Raw genomic sequence first — 17,526 nt, 5'->3', positions numbered from 1 at the left:
ACAAACCAGCGGACATAAGATCTTACTTAGACAAATGGAGAAATCTTAATATGGACTGGGTATGAGATAATAGAAAATATGTTCACATATTTAATGTAGATAGTGGCATTGTGATTATACAAGAAAATTACTATATTTTTAGAGCTGCATATTAAAGAATTCAGAGGTAAAATGAGCCGAAACCGGTTTGGCTCAGTGGATAGAGTGTTGGCCTGCGGGCTGAAAGGTCCCGGGTTCGATTCCGGTCAAGAGCTTGTACCTTGGTTGTAGGCACATCCCCCGTGGGGGGTGTGGAGGAGGCAGCTGGCCAATGATTCTCTCTCATCGATGTTTCTAACTCTCTGTCCCTCTCTCTTCCTCTCTGTAAGAAATCAATAAAATATATTAAAAAAAAAAAAGAGGTAAAATGACATTAGGCTGAATTTACTTGGAAATGTCCTATTCAGAAAAATAGAAGAAAAAAGATTAAGTCAAGCAAGTATGGCAAAATTAAATCTTCAGGTGTTAAGTCTGCAAGGTAGTGAAAATTTATTAATTTATTATTTTATGTTTTGAATTTTCATAATCAAGTATTTAAAAAATATTTTATTGATTTCAGAGAGGAAGGGAGAGGGAGAGAAAGATAGAAACATCAATGATAAGAGAGAATCATTAATAGGCTGCCTCCTGCACTCCCTCTACTAAAGACTGAGTCCACAACCTGGGCGTGTGCCCTGACTGGGAATCAAGCCGTTATCTCCAGGTTAATATGTCGATGATCAAACACTGAGCCACAGCGGACAGACCATAATCAAATATATATTTAAAAAATATATACGTATATTTTTATTTCCGGGAGGAAGAGAGAGGGAAAGAGAGAGAGAAACATCAATGATGAGAAAGAATCATTTGATTGGCTGCATCCTGCACTTCCCACACTGGTATCAAGCCTGCAACCCAGGCATGTGCCCTGACAGGGAATAGAACCGTGACCTCCTGGTTTGTAAGTCAACACTCAACCAATGAGCTATGCAGGTTGGGCCATAATCAAGTACTTTTTAAAAACGTTTGTAATATGCATCTTATCCAGAATGATTTAGGATGATAAAACACAGTCAGCATTAAAAAGAAGAAAACATATAATAACATTTACTGAAAATGGAGGTTCTGGTCTCAATATTAAGATAATAAACACAAGAAAGAGAATAAGGTTGGAGAAATAATGGTGTGTTCAGTTATAGAAATGCTGTTTGAGGTACCCCTAATCCATCCAGTCAGAACTTTCTAGCAGATAACTGGGCAGACTGTTTATGTATTTTAATATTACTTAGCCCCATAAAATGACAGGAAATAATAAAAGGCAAAGAATTTAAAATTTCCATGTGGTTGTCAGTAATAATAAGAGTGCCTAAGTGTTTCCAGTAGGTACTTATTCTTTTTAAACACTAGAAGTGTGAGTAGTTTGATCTTTAGGGAAAATTATAGTCAGAAAATATCCAAAAGATTACCATGATATAGTTAAGTTATCTCTGCCATCACAGGTTAAGGAATATTTAAATTCTGGAAGTTCAGGGTCAGCTTTTCTAGATAACAAATCTTAAGTACCTTCTTATATTCACTCAATTAGTGATCTTGGGCCTTGATAACACTGCAGAGAGAAACTTTCCAACTATCATTCAAATCATATCTAAAAAGGTGGTCATAAATATTTTAAAACCTAAGTGAACTAATAAGACCTAGACCCATTTAGGATAAGATCTTTTACAACAAATTAAATAAAACAATTTATTGAAGTCTGGACTCAAGATAAGCTAGATTTACTAGCTGACCTTTTATTCATTTAAAGAACAAAATTAGCTCTAATTGCATTAGAATGGAATCCAGTAAATTTTCCCAGGTCTTCTAATGTGGCATCCGTGTAAGAACTGCAGTAATTGTTTACAAGTAAGATGGAAATGCTTTGATTATAATCTTCCCACTTGTTTTACTAAGTAGTAAAAGCATTTCCCAAAACTTAAAGACAGTTCTTCTAACAGTATACTATTTTTTCTCTTAAACACCCAGCATCTTTTTGTTAATGAACAAACTACAATGTGCCAAGAGAAGAAATTATACTTGGGAGATTCCATCATAATTTTAGATCAATAAAAATGAGAGAGTAAGATAAAAAGGTCAACACTTCCTTGTCTATAATAATCAGAAAAGGGCTGAAGGACTGAACAAGAACATTTTTAATATCTGCTTTCTCTTGGAATTATACTGAGACATATAGGTTTGAATCTGTTAAATTTTTAAGTGCAATAACAACTTGTACTCCAGTTGTTCAACTGCTAGGAAATTTCATTCATCTTTCACTCCCATTAAAAATAGAATAAACTTTAAATATAGTCATTCTTAAGATTTATTGGTCATATTTTTGTTATTTAGCTTCTAACATAGAAAAAATATCTATGAAGTGTTTCAGTATTAGTGGCAAGTCAACCAAGGCAAAACAAAGCTAGTAACATTTTTCAACCTTTTTTTCTCCTTGAATCAAAAGCAGTTTTATTGAAAAGAAAACAAATTAAAAATAGAAAAGTATTGGGTCGGCAACTAGGTAATTGCGGGTTTCACACATATATGGCTTCAGTTGAATTTTTAGGTTTGCAGACGTAGTACAAATGTAAAACACATTTTGTTATTTGATAGTTGGCTATTCAGCTGTTAATCAGTAAAAAAAGTTTTTTGATCTGTTTTGTAGTTTTCGTTTGGCGTTCGTTAAAAAATGGAAAATCAAAAGGAACATTTTCGTCATATTTTGCTTTTTTATTTCCTCAAAGGGAAAAACGCATCGCAAGCTCATAAAAAGTTATGTGCTGTTTATGGTGACGAAGCCTTAAAAGAACGGCAGTGTCAAAATTGGTTTGCCAAATTTCGTTCTGGTGATTTTTCACTCAAAGATGAAAAACGCTCTGGTCGTCCAGTTGAAGTTGATGACGCCCTAATCAAAGCAATAATCAATTCGGACTGTCACAGTACAACACGTGAGATTGCAGAGAAGCTTCATGTATCACATACATGCATTGAAAATCACTTAAAACAACTTGGCTATGTTTAAAAACTCGATACATGGGTTCCTCACGAAATTAAAGAATCACAGTTAACGCAACGCATTAGCAGCTGCGATTTGCTAAAGAAACGTAATGAAAATGATCCATTTTTAAAACGACTGATAACTGGCGATGAAAAATGGGTTGTTTACAACAATATCAAGTGGAAAAGATCATGGAGCAGGCCAGGTGAACCAACTCAAACAACATCAAAAGCTGATATTCACCAAAAGAAGGTTTTGTTATCAGTTTGGTGGGATTACAAAGGAATTGTCTACTTTGAACTCTTACCACCCAACCGAACGATCAATTCTGATGTCTACATTGAACAACTAACGAAATTAAACAATGCAGTTGAAGAAAAGCGGCCCGAATTGACAAATCGAAAAGGTGTTGTATTCCATCATGACAATGCAAGGCCACACACATCTTTGGTCACTCGGCAAAAATTAATGGAGCTTGGTTGGGATGTTTTGCCACATCCACCATATAGTCCTGACCTTGCACCATCTGATTACTTTTTGTTTCGATCTTTACAAAACTCCTTGAATGGTAAAAATTTCAATAATGATGATGATGTCAAATCGTACCTGATTCAGTTTTTTGCTAATAAAAACCAGAAGTTTTTTGAACGTGGGATTATGATGCTGCCTGGAAGATGGCAAAAGGTCATTGATCAAAATGGGCAATACATTACAGAATAAAGTTATTTAGTTCCATGAAAAAATTGTCTTTGATTTTCTTTAAAAAATCCGCAATTACTTAGCTGCCGACCCAATAAAAGGCCTTCCTTTTGTGACAAGATAATGCTCTGAAATGTTCCTTAACTTTACTTCTAAGGATCATTCCTTTTAACCAACTAGTTTCTTTGCTCTGCTTCTCTAGCATGCTTTTATAAAAATACAAAATCTGTGTCTCTCCCTCCTATTACTATGTGACTTGTGACTCTTTTTCCTCTGTCTTATTTTAATTTAAAATATAATATATTTCACTTAATATATTCTTTTGTTCATTATAAGTACTTGAGTCAGACTTTGGCTAAATGATTATATTCATATAACATAGGGGTTTTATTTACCTAAATGTCTGAAAGTTCATATGTTAAATAATATTATACTTTCATGGACATTTGTCTAGAATGTTAGCAAAATTATAATTTCCCTAACATTGGGAACAGGATTTTATTTCTCATGTCTTCCAATATCTTAGACATTATGAGTGATTTATTGAGAAGAGAAAAATAGTAAGGATGGATGAGACAATTATTATTATCAATGCTTTTTTACAAACCCTCTTTCTCTAAAGGGAATAAGCCAAACTTTCATGTGGAAGTAAAGATTAAATCACATGTGTCAAACACAAGGCCCGCGGGCCAAATCCAGCCCGCCAGGCCTTGCAATGTGGCCCGCACCGCGCTGTCATCACTGCACTCCGCTGTCAGTTTATGACATTGTCAGTTTATGACTGTTCAGTAAACCATTCGGCCCGCGATTTAGGCTGGATTTTAGATTTTGGCCCCTTCTCTGATTGAGTTCGACACCCCTAGATTAAATAATGGTGAATTACTGAGAAAATAGGCATAAATATGAACCAGTAAAAGAGAAATAATAATAAGATCTTTCCCCAAAAGAAATGAGCCCAAATACAGAATTTCAAGAAGAAAGTACGAGCAAGTTACTTTGGTTGGGTCTCCTTGTTAATAATCGGCTATATGTCCTCTACTGGTTGAGGGATAGGAATAAGTTTATTTAAATTTTTGTAGGTAAGAGTGAGAGCATCAGGTATACCAGTGGTTGGATAAAAAGAACTGAGTCTATAGTATTTTTCTTACATTGTCTCTAAGCTTGTCAGCAATAACACCATCCACTGTTCAGATTTCTACTGACACAACCATAAAGAGAAACATGGAAATTACACAATTAATTTAGTAAAGAAAATAATGAACTATCTGAATTTTCTTCCTTGAATCTTCAGAAGACCATGATGCTAGAAGACTATGCTACCATTCATCATCATGATACTGAACTTTTTTCAATACATTGCATATGGAATTAACAAAAGCAACAGCATAAAATAAACACAAATTTTAAGATGGGATGAACCACTGAGAACACAAGACATATTTCTGTTGTCTATTCTATCCACTAAATACACTCATAAGTTCTACTTTCATTTTTATGCTAATACTGAGTAAAAATTAAATGCTTTGTAAGCCTATTTTCTATACAGTATTTGATTGTTTGTAATGTAATTGAATTCATTTTCAGGCTTAGTAAACTTGTATATTTAACTTGTGAAATTCATTTAAATGATATATGATTTTAGAATAAAACGAATGATTTGAACATGATTTACAAAAAAATAAAAATCATTGTTTTATCACCTTATCATCATATAGGCCTTAATTCATAAAAATGAATGAAAGAAACATAGACAACTAATTTAATTTAAAAAAGGGTGGGTTGTGTGAAAATGAACACAAATAAAAAGCACACATGGGGGTTACATATCCCATTCTCAAAAAACAAACAAACAAACAAACAAACAAAAAACACAGCAGTTGTTACTACTATATACTGTTTCACCAGGCTTTTGGCAGTATCTTTGTTTTATAGACACAGAATAAAGCCATGTGCCATCTGAGTAAGCAGGGAATCTCGTTCTTTGTTATAGTGATAGAGAATATATACTTGAGAAAGTGTAACATTACATCCCTCCTGAGTGTAACATGGTGGTTAGTCTATTAAATACACAGTTACTAACTTTTCAGATAATCAGAACCTATAAAACTAGGTAGAATCAACATCATGTGCTAGTCTTTAAAAAAGAAAGAAAAAAAAAAAAAGAACAAGAGAAACAAAAGGATCCTATATGTTAAATAAAACAATATACATTTACTTTGAGGAAGACAACAATAAAAATTTGAAAATGAAGACTCTCACATGTTCATACTTGGAAAAGGTTTGCAGAGTTCTAAATCCACTAGGAAAGAATAGAGAAGATTCAGCTGATATTATTTCACTCTAATTCAAAACGTTTTTACTTACATCTTGTCTTGGCCAGCACCAACTCGGAGAGTCAATCTGGGGATGACTGGACTTGGGGCTGGGACAACTGGTTCCACTTTTATCTGTTGAAGTTAGGACATTAAATGTTAATATATACATATCCAATATAATAAAAGGCTAATATGCAAATTGATCGAATAGCTGAATGACCGCTCACTATAATGTGCACTGACCACCAGGGGGCAGATACTCAATGCAGGTCAGTGTGCTCCCACAGGAGGAGCACTGCTCAGGCAGAAGCCCTGAGCCAGGCTTATAGCTGGCTAGCACATGCTGATGAGTGCAGCGGTGGTTGCGGGACCCTCTCACACCTCTGTGGTAGCACTAAGAATGTCCAAGAGATCCCAGACTGCAAAAGGGCGCAGGCTGGGCTGAGGGGACACCCCCCCACCCCCCACCGATTGCATGAATTTTGTGCACCAGACCTCGTGTGTGTGTGTGTGTGTGTGTGTGTGTGTGTGTGTGTTTACCCCCCAACAGAAGTACCTCTTACCTCTTCTCCTACTTCCCCATCTCCATAAACTTGACAAGCAGGTGTAAGCCTTAAATATGGCTAACATGCCAGATATAGAGATAATCTGGAATACTCAATGTTTTAGTTTCTTAACAACTAAAGGCTACCTGGCATCATGAGAAATTCTACAAACTTTAATTGCTTTAGGTAAATGTGGCAGTAAACTCTGTATTTTCTTAGTTTTAGTTCATTTCTTGGATTACACTATTAGAATTATTTAAACAAAACTTGTTATCTAAACCATTTGGTAGAGCATTTAAGTAGTCTCCAGGCCTAGCAAAAATAGAAAAAACAAACAATGATTTTGCCACTGTAAAGTAAAAGGCATTAAACTCATCTTAAGTTTGTATTATCATATACAATAGGAAATCTGAAACACCAAGTGTAATTTATAGCATTAAACCATTCCATTTTTTTGCCAATAGTATAAAGACCTGAAATAATGTAAAATAAAAAATACGTATTTTTACAAAAGACTTTTGGTGAAGGCAACTGCTGAAGAAGTTAAAAGATCTCACAAGTTTTGAAACTATTCTTTCTCACTAATAGAAAGGTATTATGTATATAAATTAAATATGATGTTAAAAGGGTTCTTCACAATTTTTGATTTGATGGTCCTATGATGTAATAAATATTTTGAATGCACAAACTGGACAATAACTCTGCAGTTCCAAATTATTATCTATATCAATATCTTTCAATAGGGCTTTATTGCCATTTTTGGTTGGATAGTTCTTTGACTAAAACTGTTCTAGGAAATGCCATGTGTTTAATATCCCTGATCTTGGGTATTACTATCCACAATGTGACAACTAATTGCAGATCACTGATTATATATTTTAAGTGCAAGAATTAAATAATGATGAAACAGTCTGGTGGTTCTAAAGAAGAATGGCTATCTACAATAATAAAAGCGTAATATTCTAATTAGACTGGACGTCCTTCCGGACGAATGTGGGACTATGAAGGAAGTCCAGGTCCTGGGTGCCAGGAGCTAGAGGGAAGCCCGGGTCCTCCGTGCAAGAGTTAAGCTGATGCCAGCAGCCAGGGGAAGGAAGGCCTACTATCGCACAAATTTTGTGCATCAGGCCTGTAGTATAACATAATAATATATTATCTTCATATAACTTATATATATTGTACATTGACCAAATCTACTATTTTTTCATGTTTTTAACTGTCCCTTTCTAAAGTTTATTTTTAATCCATTGTTAGATTAAGATTTATGACTTTGGCAGCTACGGAAGTCCTTCAATTCCCTACAAACTTTTCTATATCCACAAATACACTAGCGCCCATCTCCTTTTGTCTTCTAAAGAAACCTCCTCCATCAATTAGCTTATTTATTTATAGCATTTTCAACTTCTAAGTTCTATTCATTATTTTCATCTAGCTTTTAAATGTGCTTGACTTTTTTTTTTTTTTTTTAAATTACCTTCTCTTCAATCTCTGGCTAACAACCTCTCATGTTTCTCAGTTTCCAATTCATTGGTTCCTTAGCCCATTACAAACTACTTTCAGTCCCTGAAATAATACCACTGAAACCACTATTTTTAGACATGAATTATTTCCTAATGTCCCAGTATGTTTTTCTATTATACATATTATCAATTTCCTCCTTTCTCCTTTACAAAGCCCTCTACTTGTGCTGACTCTATTTGGTCCTTTCCTCTTTTCATTCTACAGTTTGTTCAGTGATCTCATCCATGTCCATGGCTTTCATCTTAAGTTTCAAATATGCCATGTCTTTAAACTCTTCCCCTCTAGATTAGCAATGATGAACCTAAGACTAAAATATAATGTCTACTGAACGTTTTCAACTAAATAGCCTATGAATATTTCATCTAATCACATCTAAAATTTAACTTATCAATGTCCCCATAAAACCCTGCTCCTCTTGATGGTCCCATTTTGAAAAGATGGTTCCTTCATTTGCCCAGTTTCTTGGACAGTCCAGTCCAGTGGTTTCCCTTAAGGCCCTCAGGGATCAAAGTCCCTGGGGTCGGGGTAGGGCAATATCCATGTATAAGCAGCTAAGTTGGCATTCACTTTCCCCCACCCTACTCCACCCCACAAAAACAAAAGTTCCATATCTAACCAATCAGAAAACCAATGGTCCAGTATACTTTGTAAATTATTAAGGCTTCTGTATTTTTCTCACCTTCCTGTGTAATCAGTGGGAGAATAAACAAATATATTACAATCAAACATTTATAAACCACATACTATTTGCAGCCATTGCACTTGGTTACTTTTCAGATGTTCTCATTTATGTTTTTAAATAAATAGGTGGGATACATATTATGGTTTTCATTTTACAGGGATCATATATGAAATCACCATTTTTTCTTTTCTTTTCCATTTTCTTTCCCTTTTCCATTCTAAGATCACACAAATAGCAAAAGTAGGATTGAATAGTTATTTTGATTCAAAGAATGAAAAATTACATAAAGTTCCTAGATTTCTTCAATTCTAAAAAAATTTAGGGTCACAAACTCATAAGTGATGAGGTATTGAGAGTAATATTCCTTATTCCTTCAATCCACAATATAATTATTATATAACACTTAAGCTTTAATTTTTAAAAAAGCTGTTCACTGCTCTACCCTTAAGAAATCTTCATTATTATTATGCTTCACATTGTATATCTGACCCATTTCTATTACCATACTACACTATAATTATAACTCACACATGTATAGCACTTCACAAAGTATCGCCCATCCACATGATCCAATTTAATTTTCACAACTTTATTAGGTAGGTGTGGAAGGTATTATTATCCCCATGAATTGAGGGCTCAAAATGGTTTAGTGGTTTGCCAAGAGCCACAAAGTTAGTAACCAAATCATCTAAATCTAGGTTTCCTGACACCAATTCATTCCCTGCTCTACAGTATAGCTCCTTGACTTTTTGCCATACACTGTGAGTTCTTTTTTCTGGTAATGCTGATGTCTTGCACAAAGCTGTTCACGTTCTCTGACAATGTCTTTTTTGATTAATGTACTTGTGAGATGGCAAGGGTTGGTTGTAAAATATTTCTTTTCTCTTTGGAAGACTAACTAGTTTATATGAAATAGAGATTAACTTTGGGTTTCCTTCCATTCAACTAAAGTAGATGGATTTTTGATGTCTTAAATGATGTGGCAGGGCAAAAGAATCCAGACATGGTTTATTTATGATCTACCATAAAAAAAAAAGTTAAATGATACCGTGTGTAAAAAAAAACTAGCTAACAAAAGTGGAGCTGCAGTGTATCTAGTGGTCAATGTGAGACAACACCAGATTTCAACTACTCACATCCATAAGTGACACATTCAAGAGGCAGATTCAGTGAGCACCAAAGCCCCACTGAAACAAGTCCTGCCCCATAAGCGTGTCTCCAATGCAGGAGTTCATCCATTATAGACACAGCAGGTCCTCACAGCCAATTGGCCTGGAGGTCAATTCCTCCCAGTGACACCAACAACAATCAAAACTTATCTACAACAAGGCTGTACAGATAGTCCACAAAGGGGTGCACCCAGAATGTCCATCTCAGGAGGCTGACCCACTGAACCATATAGGACACCTCGCACAAAAAGCCACCCTACCAACTCAGGGAAACATTGAAAATTAGAAGACAAGGAAACAGATCACAAAGGAAAGAAATGTAGGAGAACAAAAGATTGGATATAGAATTCAAAACCCCAGTTATAAGGTTTTTCAAGAATTTCCTAGAAAAGACTGATAAATTTATTGAGACCCTCAAGGATATGAAAAAGGACCAACTAGAAATTAAACATACTTTGACTGAAATAAAAAATATTATACCAAGACTCAACAGCAGACTAGAGGAACACAAGAATCAAGTCAAAGATCTGAAATACAAAGAAGCAAAACACACTCAACTGGGAAAGCAAAAAAGAAAAAAAAAAATCCAAAAATTTGAAGATATTGTAAGAAGCCTCTGGGTCAACTTCAAGCATACCAATGTCAGAATTATGGGGGTGCCAGAAGAAGAGAGAGAGCAAGATACTGAAAACCTATTTGAAGAAATAATGACTGCAAACTTCCCCCTCTGGTAAAAGAAATAGACTTACAAGTTCAGGAAGTGCACAGAACCCCAAACAAAAGGAATCTAAAGAGGACCACACCAAGACACATCATAATTAAAATGTCAAGGGCAAAAGATAAAGAGAGAATATTAAAAGCAGCAAGAGAAAAACAGTTAATTACGTACAAGAAAGCACCCATACAACTGTCAGCTGATTTCTCAACAGAAACTATGCAGGCCAGACAGGAGTGGCAAGAAATATTCAAAGTGATGAATATAGTAAGAACCTATAACCAAGATTACCTATCCAGCAAAGTTATCATTCAAAATTGAAGGTCAGCTAAAGAGCTTCACAGACAAGAAAAAGCTAAAGGAGTTCATTATCACCAAACCAGTATTATATGGAATGCCGAAGGGTATTCTTTAAGAAGAGAAAGAAGAAGAAAAAAGTAAAAATAAAAATTATGAACAAATACATGTCTATCAATAAGTGAATCTAAAAATCAAGTGAATTAAAAATCTGAGGAACAGAATAAACTGGTGAATATAATACAATCAGGGACATAGAATGGGAGTGGATTAATAATACTCAGGGGAAAAGGGTGTGGATGATATGGGAAGAGACTGGACAAAAATCTTACACCTATGGATGAGGACAGTGGGGGGGAGGTAAGGGCAGAGGGTGGGAACTATGGGGGGAGGGGAGCTATGGGGGGGAAAGGAGAAATAATTGTAATAATCTGAATAAAGATTTATTAAATTTAAAAAAATGGAGATACATTTTGTAAGTAAAATTAAAAATGGTAAAAAATGTGCTCTGAAGACAATAAATATTTAGTAAACCTGATGAATGACTTAGAACTTCGACCTTAGCTAAGTTTTAGCTATAATGAGGATGAAGACATCATGCAAACAGAGGTACCTTTGAGAGAGAAAGTGGGCACTATATCACATAACAGGTGTAAACTGGACTGTCCCAGGCAAACCAGAACATCTGGTTACTCTACTTAAAAATACTTACAGACCTTAATTTCATCCTTAAAGAAGCTAAATCAGATTAACCTAAATATAAAATTCAAGCATTTAGAAAAATTAATAAGGATTCTAATATATAGAAAGTACAATTTCTAAATAAAAATTTCTTACCAGACTTTTGTTTACAATAAGTTTATCCAAATGCCTACCAAAATAAGAGATGTTTCCTACAATAGTAAAGTTATTTCTCATGTGTCCTTTTCAGGAATCAACAAACTAAAGGGTAACTAATTCAGCTACTTAAACAATATAACTAATGCTATCTTATAATGGCTGCAAGCCAAAAATGTGGAAAAACATGAGCATCTAAGGGTTAAAATAAAAGAACAGCCCTTTAGAGTGATGCTGAGAATTGGGGCACGCAGAAGAGCATTTACAGTGGATTACTAAGCTTCCCAATTCACCAAAGAGGCAAAGTCCAGTAATATAAGACTCCTTTGTAGCTAACTAAAAATACATTGTCAGTGGATTTGTCCAGTTTTATGTATAAGCAATACTTCTTTCACCTGAACTAATACTAGTAGTCATATAAGCCCCTTATTGCCATGTGCTGCATTTTTTTTGCTAATCTTCAAGGATTTAGCTTCTTTGCCACATACCTCAGGGCACCAACTGATAAAGCTCTAACTCTCCATTTTTCCAGGACACCAGCAGTGCGGCCTTGCAAAAAATGAAAATCGCTCAAGAGATTTAAAGGGGAAATTTATTTTTAAAATCCTGACTTGAAGCAAAGAGGTGGATTTTTAAAAAGCTTATCTATAAAGAATCAGTTTAAATTTAAATTCTATCTTGGAACTCTTTCATGCATTCCAGCTTTAAAGTTTATCTTCTGACAGGGACTTTCTGCAAAGGTAATGGGCAGCTTTGTCAATATAATCTGGCCAACTTTTTATTTTCTATTTTTTTTTAATGTTAAACTTCTTTCATTAAAAAAAACAACAACCACATATGAGTGTTAGGTAGGGTGGCAACAAGTTCAGCCAATGCTAATTCAGATTCCCATCTATGCTAGTATGTCAGAAAAATACACAGAAATACAATAGTAGTGATAAAAGCCAAATTTAATAACCTAACATTTTGCATGCTAAACTATAACACTGGTGACCATCTTCTTGTCTTCCTTTGCAATTAAGGTTATTTCCATTTTGAAACACAGTCTAACTAAAAATATTGATACTGTGTTTAAAATATTAAAAAGACAGTCAGAAGGAAATCTACCATTGTGGCCAAGATAAATAAGTGGAATCCAGCAAGGACAAATGAAAGAGAACTCAGGCTATCATTAAGCACTCAGAGTTCATATGAAGACTTGAAGATGGCCTTTGGTAAATTTCTATAAATTCAGACATAGCATTTAAACGTTAGTTACTGGATTCCTCTTGGACCAGACTGTTGTAAGAAGTAGGAAGGGAATGTTTCCCCTTTTTACTGTGTTATTTTATTTACTAAAACCCTTCAATAATTATAAGAGCTGATGAGAAAGACTGGAAATAAGGTATACTTTAAATAGAAAGAAAAATGGTGACAACCATTGGTTAAAGGCATGAATCAGTAAGATTATTTATCAGTCTCGGAAAAAGAAACTGTTTAAGTTCAATAAAAGATTATTTGGGGGGAAATACTACTAAAGGATTTGGGGATAGAGTAAAGATATATTCAACATTTTAACTGATTACTGAAGTTATTAAAGCTTCTACTGTCTGTTCTTTAAAATAAGTCAGTTGAACAGGAGGTCTCTAAGACATCTTCAGGGACTAAAATCTTCTAAAATCATAATGTCAGCATGCTCTAGAGCAGAGGTGGGGAATGTCTGGCCAGTGGGCTGTCCATGGCCCAAGAAATCATTTGGTCTGGTCATGCCAAGGCAACCATAGACAGGACTCGAAATTAAATAAATCTAGGAGCTTTTTTTCATAGCAACATAAATTTATGTTAAGTGAATTATATGAAGGGAATGATGCTGTAAATATCCAAATGGCCCTTGGCAGAAAAAGGGTTCCCTACCTTGCTCCAGAGTATGAAGCCATGCTTTATCCCTCTCATCAGCTTGTACTGGTGACTGGCCTGAGAGAGCCATTTTGGTTAGCAAAACACACAGGCTTTGGTTGGACATACATACCTGGGCCAAGACACAGCTCTTCCACTCATGAGACACTTCAAGTTACTCAACCTTTCTGTTTTTCTCAACTATAATATAAGAGCAACAGTACCAAACCCTCAGAGCTCTTATAGAATTAACTAATCAAATCTGGTCAGGTCTGGCAAGTACCAAGTGTATGCACTCAAGTAACTAGCAGCTGCTAGTAGCATTTTCTAGCTGGGTTAGTTCATACAATAGCTGATGTTAGCTCAAAACAAAACAAAATGAACTCCCCCTCCCCCCAAAAATCCAAAAAACATACAATTCATTAATTGATAGAATAAAATTTTTGGAGAACCCTTTAAAATTTTTGGAGAACTGATGAGCTTTTCATTATAAACAAATTCAATCACCTATGGGTTATCAACGTTATTGGTTAGTTGTAAGAAAATTCAGAATTGTCATAGTCATCTACTTAACTTGTCTGAAATGACACAAATTAGTCTTGTTTTCTCTGAGAAGGCAGAGAAGAAGGCCTTTCAAGCCAAAATATGCTTAGAGAAGGAATGAAACTATTGTTTTTAAGCAGATGGAAACCATACTTTATGATGCTGCTGTCTTTTCCAAGTATTGAACAGGAGGAAGGAGATGAAGAGAAGGGTGCAGAGGATCAGAGATGTTAGAGAGATTGGTGAATAACTAATAAATGGTATCTACCAAATCAGCCTGCTCCGAAGCCCATGCTGTTTGTGGGCCAGCATTGGGCCTATTTATTTACAGACTGTGACATCATTTTGGGGGGTAGTGAAACTCTACCATGACTTTTTAGATCATATTCAAATAAGAGCATAAAAAAATAGCTTGACAAATTTTGGCTTATCTTCAATATAAGGTTATATATATATAACTATTTGATTCCACTAATATAAAAGATGAGCCATTTTATTTTTTCACAGTGATCCCCCTTAAAAAAACAACAACAACAACTTATGCAATACATACACTGACACAAATTGAAACAAGATTTTTAAACAGCTCTGAAATGTACTGTTAGATTTATCACTGCTAAAGCCATTATGGCTATATTTGTGACTGCTCAACATAACTACTCTTGCCGAAACCGGTTTAGCTCAGTGGATAGAGCGCCGGTCTGCGGACTGAAAGGTCCCAGGTTCAATTCCAGTCAAGGGCATATACATTGGTTGCAGGCACATCCCCGGTAGGGGGTGTGCAAGAGACAGCTGGTCGATGTTTCTGTCTCATCGATGTTTCTAGCTCTCTATCCCTCTCTCCCTTCCTCTCTGTAAAAAATCAATAAAATATATTAAGAAAACAAAAAAAAACATAACTACTCTTAATATGTTTTCCATAAAACGTCAGTTTGATCCTGTCGTAAAAAGGTGGAAGACCACATTCCTAACCTTGACTAGTGCATATTACTGCTTATAAAGAGGAATTGAAAGAATGTACATAAATCACCACACTTTGTATTATTACCACTGCTAGAAAAACCATTTTTTCTGATGTGTCACTGAGCCAGATGCCTTGCATATATTATTTCACTCAATCCATTTGTAATTCAATTAGGAGAGTATAGTGGTTAAGAACATCAATTATAGCACCCAATGCCCTGGGTTGAAATTGTGGCTCCTTTTAAATCACTTACTATATATGTGATCTTGGGCAGGTTTACTAACCTCTCTAAGTCTCCATTTTTTATCTTAATTTTTATTTATTTATTGATTTTAGAAAGAGAAGAAAAGAGGAGGGGGGAGAGAGAGAGAGAGAGAGAGAGAGAGAGAGAGAGAGAGAGAGAGAGAGAGAGAGAGAGAGAGAAGGAAGAGAGAGAGAGAGAGAGAGAGAGAGAGAGAGAGAGAGAGAGAGAGAGAAGAGCAAATGATTCGTTGTTCCACTTATTTATGCATTCATGGGTTGATTCTTGTATGTGCATATGGGGATGTAATCTTGGCATATGGGGATGTTCTAACCAACTGAGCTACCTGTCCAGGGCTCTGTTTCTCATCTTAAAGTGATAACTATAGTAACTATATTACAGAGTTGTGTTAAGGAATTAAACATACATACTGTTTAGCGTATAATTACTCATACATTTTAACTCTAGCTGTTTTTTAAAAAGAGTGATTATCATATTCCTACTTTAAAGATGAAGTACCTAAGGATTAAAGAAACTAAAAAACTTATCCTGGCTCTTCTCTCAGATCTGCTAAATTCCAAAGCCCACGGCACCTTCTACCTACCATGCAGATCCCTGTTTAATTAATGGTATCTTTATTATTCTTATATTGATAACCACGTGGGTATAGATGGTAAAAACTTTATAGGTAGGTAAAATAACTATATAAAAGATCATTTTCTTTATTAAAACAATGCCCTTGCTTGCTGTTCTAGGTCAATGTCTGTGAGAGTTGCTCCTGTTGAGTTCGTTGGGATGAGAAGGAAAAATGAGATTATTGTCCCTCATTCTTTTGACAAAGACATTTCCTTGGGGCAGCTTAGATATCCTTCATTTTTATTTACCCATGTTGTCTTTCTTTTATGGATATATAAGAGGTTTCTTAGACCATATGTGACCCAATTACAGGTCTACTTTCATTAATGCATATGGTTTGAGATCTATTAACTCATATGACTTGTGGGGGAATTAAGTGAAGTTGAAAAAGAAGTCAATGTTTAAGTTAATATCTCAACTTCTACTCTTTGTCAATAGCATTTCCATGGGCTGTACTAGGTTTTATACTTTACTATCTGCATAAAGAGTTAAAATAAGAAACATGACCAGAAAGCAGAAAAAATATAACCACAGCTGACTCACCCTATCATGCTTAAGTTAGCTCATAAAGTTCAATGAGTGGCAAACTCTATATTTCTACCTTTTTGTGATTGATTCAGAATGGAATAATAACACTCACAACCACTATTACCTTCATGTCCCATTTACCTAGCACTTATATGCCAGATACAGCATGAAGCACATCTCAGATGATATTTCATTTAATCCTAACAAAAACAACTTGCCTAATTTCATACAGCTAAAAAGTCAAAATTTCAACCCAGGTTTAACTCTAGAGACAATACTGTTTATTACTTTTTTTTTTCTTTTTCGTTTTTTTAATATATATTTTATTGATATTTTTACAGAGAGGGAGAGGGATAGAGAGTTAGAAACACTGATGAGAATCATCGATTAGCTGCCTCTTGCACACCCCCCACTGAGGATGTGCCTGCAACCAAGGTACATGCCCTTGACCGGAATCGAACCCGGGACCTTTCAGTCCGCAAGCCCACGCTCTAACCATTGAGCCAAACCGGTTTCGGCTGTTTATTACTTTTAAAGACCGTAAGATAGCTGACTTTATAATTTCTTATATTTGGCACTTATCTGATCCATACCCATCAAAACTCACACAAGGATTTGTAGGCTTCTGTTAGGTGAAATCTGTGCAACTCGTAACTGAGACTTTGCCTCCAACCAAGGCTTTCTGAGGGACTTTTCCTTTCTAAAGCCAGCAGATGCTGAGGAAAGGCACAGACCACTGCTACAAACCTACTCTGGTGGACAATACTCAAATTCCATTGAAACAACTCCACTGACGTTTCAAAATTAAGATGGTGATGAAAGCAACAGTATCCTCTTTGCTGAGGGCTCAGGTGCCAAGTTACTAGGTATATGATGGTAAGTGACTAATTGCTGCCAGACAAGATCT

General features: G+C 35.2%; 1 protein-coding gene across 1 annotated transcript in view; it reads right to left on the bottom strand.

The window, feature by feature from the left end:
• The window catches only part of TAF3 (TATA-box binding protein associated factor 3), a 169,677-nt gene that overhangs the window by 23,609 nt on the left and 128,542 nt on the right, over positions 1 to 17,526 (bottom strand). The window contains exon 4 of the mRNA XM_084869257.1: positions 6,116 to 6,198. Coding sequence (XP_084725383.1) covers positions 6,116 to 6,198 — 83 coding nt within the window. The remainder of the gene's footprint in view (positions 1 to 6,115; positions 6,199 to 17,526) is intronic.

The sequence above is a fragment of the Pipistrellus hanaki genome, assembly GCF_964339955.1.
Source record: "Pipistrellus hanaki genome assembly, chromosome: 1".
Lineage (NCBI taxonomy): Eukaryota > Metazoa > Chordata > Mammalia > Chiroptera > Vespertilionidae > Pipistrellus > Pipistrellus hanaki.
The sequence above is the reverse complement of the archived record's forward strand: the minus strand, read 5'-3'. Positions and strand labels throughout refer to the sequence as shown.